This window comes from Otolemur garnettii, unplaced genomic scaffold (genome assembly GCF_000181295.1).
Source record: "Otolemur garnettii isolate 467f Iridium unplaced genomic scaffold, OtoGar3 scaffold00055, whole genome shotgun sequence".
Lineage (NCBI taxonomy): Eukaryota > Metazoa > Chordata > Mammalia > Primates > Galagidae > Otolemur > Otolemur garnettii.
In genome coordinates, this window is record NW_003852450.1 from 3866122 (window position 1) to 3871434 (window position 5313).

The 5313-nt window shown below is 48.0% G+C and overlaps 1 protein-coding gene across 1 annotated transcript in view; it reads left to right on the forward strand.

Moving 5' to 3' along the window:
• NUAK2 (NUAK family kinase 2) overlaps positions 1-5313 on the forward strand; it is a 19614-nt gene that overhangs the window by 5926 nt on the left and 8375 nt on the right. The window contains exon 2 of the mRNA XM_003792232.3: positions 3818-3938. Within this exon, the coding sequence (XP_003792280.1) occupies positions 3818-3938 (121 nt within the window). The remainder of the gene's footprint in view (positions 1-3817; positions 3939-5313) is intronic.

The following is a 5313-nucleotide window of genomic DNA, read 5'->3' on the forward strand; positions in this document are numbered from 1 at the left end:
AAAAAAAAAAAAAAAAAATACTAGCCAGCCAGTTAACCAGATCATTTAAGTGACTTGTCTTGAGTTGCATAGCTTGATAGGGGAAATAAGGATTTGATACCTGGGCTTTTCATGACCCCTCTGCTGATCACTTGTTCATGTTCACGTTTACATTACCCATCAGATCATCGGGCCTGGTTTTCCTTCCCCCTCTGAGTAGGGTGCTCATCTAACACATTGTCTTAACTTGGATGGTATGGAGAATAAAGGGGGCAATATTAATAATTATACCAGGACTGTCTCTGAGCGTGTGGCCCTCTTTCCTCTGGGTGATTCGCTGATCAATTCTTATGCTCTTCCTTGGGTTTAGTCATCTTATTTTTATTCTAGAAAATACTTGCTCACCTATCTTGTAGATGAGAACAAAGGTCCTCAAAAATTAATCTTCATAGAGGCAACACCTGTCGCTCAGTGAGTAGGGCACTGGCCCCATATACCAAGGGTGGCGGGTTCAAAACTGCAACAAAAAAATAGCCGGGTATTGTGGTAGGCACCTGTAGTCCCAGCTACTTGGGAGGCTGAGGCAAGAGAATCACCTAAGCCCAAGAGCTGAAGGTTGCTGTGAGCTATAACACCATAGCACTCTACCAAGCATGACAAAGTGAGACTCTGTCTCTAAAAAAAAAATTAATCTTCATAACCAAAGTTGACTCCACCCTTGCCTAGGAAGAAGGGGAGAAAATCTTATCTGGGTGCTGGTGTCATCATCATTCAAAGATCAGCCACATGACTTAACCAATAAATATTTTATTTGTGAATTATGTTCACTGGTAAACAACTGTTCAATGCTTTCTGTATGTTGGGCTGTATCTAGGCCTGAGCTGTTGCTAGATCTAATTTACTCTGACAAACTATCCAACCGATAGCTAGAGGCCTCTCCTGTGGGGCTGGGGTTGGTTGGGGAGCAGTACCCAGCCCCCCCAGGGGGTCTGATGGAGGCCTTATGACATAACTGTTTCTCTCCTGGAAAGTGCCAGCCAAGCTGTGATCAGCGAGAACCTAATGTAAATAACTGGAAGGTCTTCAATATACCTGCTGTTCCAGCCAGAGCATGAGCCTACAGGAGAATGGAGCTATTCACTGATGATTAACAAATGCTGATTTAGACTCTTTGGCTTCCAGATTTGAAAGAGATGGATCTCAGGGTTGGACTTGTGTCCAGTGCAGAGACTCCTAGCACCTCCAAGGACCCCCCACACACACACACCTTTTTGGAATCTCATTGTTCTTAAGGCTTTATCATCTCCAGAACTCTGCCCTCTAGACCTGTGGTAATTTATCTCACTATTATATACATTTGTGACTATACAACTGTATACCCAAGATGTGCCTAGTTTTTGCATACATGTACATCTTAAGTTCTCGAATGTTTTGATTGTCTAGATATGTGATTTGTGTTTATGTGACTGATTCTGCTATCTATTAATACACTTTTAATGTCCTGCTCATTCCAGGACAGAGTTTTGGGGTTTTTTTGTTTGGGGTTTTTTTTTGGTTTTTTTCCCCCTCGCTTAGCTCATTGGGGAGACATGGATGGTTTAAAGCAGAAAGGGGGCAGTCCCATCCCCTACAGCTGCAGCATGGGCCTCTCCAGGGCCTTAGAGAGGAGGCTCCAGGGTGACCATTCCTCCTGCCTGCCATTGTCCTCCCTGCCTTGCTCAGGGAGGGCCCACGCTAACACTAGGCCTCCGGTCTTTCACCGATGCAGCTCTAGGGAGGAGCAGGGTGGAGGGCACGCCATCCCTGCCTCGTTGCCAGGGTGACCAGGCTGGCGGGCATTGTGAGCAGCTTCTCTTAGGGGATTAGGGCTGTTCCGCATTCTTGTCCTGATGGGGAGCACAGGCCAGCAGGGCCACTGTCCTGCCAGCCTGAAGCCATTGTCTGCCTCCAGAGCTCTTTGAAAGGGCGGATTAGAGGCCCCTCCCCACAAGCAGGGGTTTCCTTTTTTCTATCTCCCTTTGAATATTGAGGGGAGGCAAACCCTCCAGGGAAACGGAGTGAGGACCTGTTTACCTCAGTCTGCATCTTTAGAGTTCTCATAACTTGCCTATCTCTCGTGAAGAGGAAGTCTTGTATTTACAATCCGTGTTCTTGGACAGGACTTGCCAGGAACTGGCTGGCCCTGGGACTCCACCTCCACCCTACTCCCGCCCTGCCCCCAGTGCCAGCCATGTAGCCTCTGATGGCCTGGCCCCAGGTGGCATTTGTACAGCTCATCACAGAGAACCAGAGCAGGAAAGCCCCTCAGACAGCTTAGTTCAACTTGTTTGTTTCACAGAAAAGAAAACTAAGCCTCTAAGAAAGGGTGGGACTTGCCCACAGGATCAGCAACAGAATGGGGGCCCAGATCCTGGTTCCTCAGGCGGTGTCTCTCACACTCAGGCCCTGTTACCACCTCTTGCAAGGTCCAGGAGCTGCTGCTGAGTAGGATGGAAACACCTAAGTCTCTAAGAAGTGGCTTGAACTGCATCTTGGGTCTGTGCTGCCTCACCCCACCCTTCCTGAGCGCAACACATACCCCAGCCACGGGGATTAAGCCTTATATGGTGTTCTCCACCTGTACAGATGCCTGGCAGGGTCCTGCGGACTCTGTTTAACTGCCTGGTTGTTTGTTGCCAGGGGAGGAACATTTGCTTACCTGGACATAAGAGACTCATGTTTTGGGTTTTATTCCCCCATGATATGGGGGGTAGTGTTTTAAAACATTATAATAAAATATAAAACCATTTTAAGTATACAATAGTGTTAAGTGTGTTTGCATTGGTGTAAACCAATCTCCAGAATTCGTTTCCAAGTTTCATCTTGGAAAAGTGAAACTACAGGCGTTAAGCAACAACTCCCATTTCCCTTCCCCCCCTCTGGCAACCACCACTCTATTTTCTATCTTTATGAGTTTGCCTGTTCTAGGTACCTCATATGAATATGCCTGTTCTAGGTGACTGTGTGATTGGCTTATTTCACTTGGCATAATGTTTTCAAGGTTCATCCATGTTCTAGCATGCGTCAGAATTTCCTTTTTATGGCTGAATAATGTTCTAGTGTGTAGATATACCATATTTTGTTTATTCCTTCATCTACTGATAGACATTTGGGTTGTTTCCACTTCTTAGCTAAAGATTAGTTGTTTTAAGGCAGGGTAGAGTTCTGGGACAAAAAATAAAGTACCAAACTCCAGAATGAGAGGGTCAGTACTCTAACCCTACTTGGTGCCAGCTAGTGACTATGCCTGAGCAGGCCATTTAACCTCTCAGGGTCCCGGTTTCCTCACCTGTAAATGGGGATGTAAATGGTTTCTGTGCCTACCTCCCAGGGTTGTGTGAAGACCAGTTCTTCTATTAATAAAACAGTTATTTAGTGCCAACTGTGTGCCAGGCTCTCTGCTCAGCATCAGGGATCCAGGGTGAGCAAAACAGGCCTAATCCTTGTCCTCTTGGCGCAGTAGGGCACACTGGCTTCATCAATCATAAAGCTTCAGCCTTATGAATGCAAGTTGTTGCCTTCCTGTTCAGCTATAGATTCCAAAAAAGGAGGCCAATGCTCCATACTCCTTCCTGCTATACAGACTGAACCCAACCCAGTGAGAACCCTGTCTAGAGAAGGTGCCCTCCAGCCACTCTGCTACCCACCCTGAGGAAGGATGGAGTGGCTTCTCAGGGTATACCCTGTGGCCCTTGTGACAGCTGGAGCCAGGATAGCAGGGCCAGGGCCCCGAGTGTCTTTGAGGATGCCTTTACCTATCAGAACTTTCTCCTCATTCTCCATACTTCTCTGTCCCCAGGTGGCCATCAAGTCAATCCGGAAAGACAGAATCAAAGATGAACAAGATTTGATGCACATACGGCGGGAGATCGAGATCATGTCGTCACTCAACCACCCTCACATTATTGCCATCCATGAAGGTATGTGGGGGCGGGGTGGCATTTGAAGCTGGGAGTTGAGTGTATGTGTGTGTGTGTGTTTAGCAGGAAGTCAGAACAGACAACACAAAGAAGTGAAAAAGATAGCGGGTTTAGAGTTGGGCAAAACTAGATTTGAAACCCAGCTGCATGACTTTGGGCAACATTTAATTTAGACTCTGGGCCTCAGTTCTTCATTTGTAAAATGAGACAGCCCCATTTATATCACAAGGTGGTTGCAAAGATCAAATTGGATAATGTCAGCAAGTGCTTGGCTCATGGGAGGTACTAAAGGAATTGCAGGCTTTTTTTTTTTATCATTATGATGATGATTAGGTTTTTCCTACCTGACCACCACCTTCCTGATGCAATTAGATCCTCAGCAAGCCAAGGGATGCTGAGGTGCAGCTGTCTCAGGCGCGTGGGTGCCATTCTTCACACATCCTAAGAACCAAACCTCCTAGATCGGCCCTGTGCTCTGAATCATTCCTGCCATGGGGTTGGCTCCTCCCCTCTTCTTGTCTCTCTTGGCTCCTCTTCTCTGACATCAGTGCTGACTTCGCCACTCCAGCTGTCCTCTCCCCCATGACCCAGGCAACAGAGTGAGCAAGAGAGGGAGACGAGGAAAGAGGGGGAGCACCCTCCCACGTACACCTGTCTGCTTCGAGCCTTTACATAATATCAGTTAGATGGGAAACCAGGGAGAGCAGGAGCAGCAGGAGGGAGGGAAGGAGCCTCTGTGTGAATAGTCCAGGTAGAGAAAACAATGGAACAGTCTTTGCTCTTGGGTCCTGTTCACAGGAAGATTAAGAGCAGAGCCTCTGATGTGGCCCTGTGACCTGAGCCTGTCCCATGGGGAGCCCAGGCAAGTGGCTGAGAAGACTAATTGTATCTCTGTATACTTCCCTGAGGGAAGAGTGGGCAGATGACAAAGGACTGGTTACCACACTGAGCTTGGTGACTGGGCAGAGTGTGCATGTGTATGTGTGTGTGTGTGAATTCTCCTCCACACCTGTATCCCCAGCTGGGCCTGGGAACTTAGCTCCAGCTCAGGATGTGGCTTCTCCTGCACCTTCAGCACACAGAGCATGACAGTGGCCATATGTCTGGAAGGGGTCCCCCAGATGCATCCCCATCCCGCTCCAGAGAGTATGGGCTAGGGGGAGGCTCCAGTCCTGGGAACTGATTTCTGACCTAGCTTCCCTCCAGAATGTGCCCTGGCTGGCTCTTGACTCCCAATTTCATGACACAAAGGTTACATGCATCCCTGAAGAGATACTGAGAACCACAGGGGTGAAGTCTCAGCTGGGCACCCATGGATCAGGGACATTTACTCATGTTCCCCTGGAAAAAGGCACAGTCTTCCTGGCCATGTATC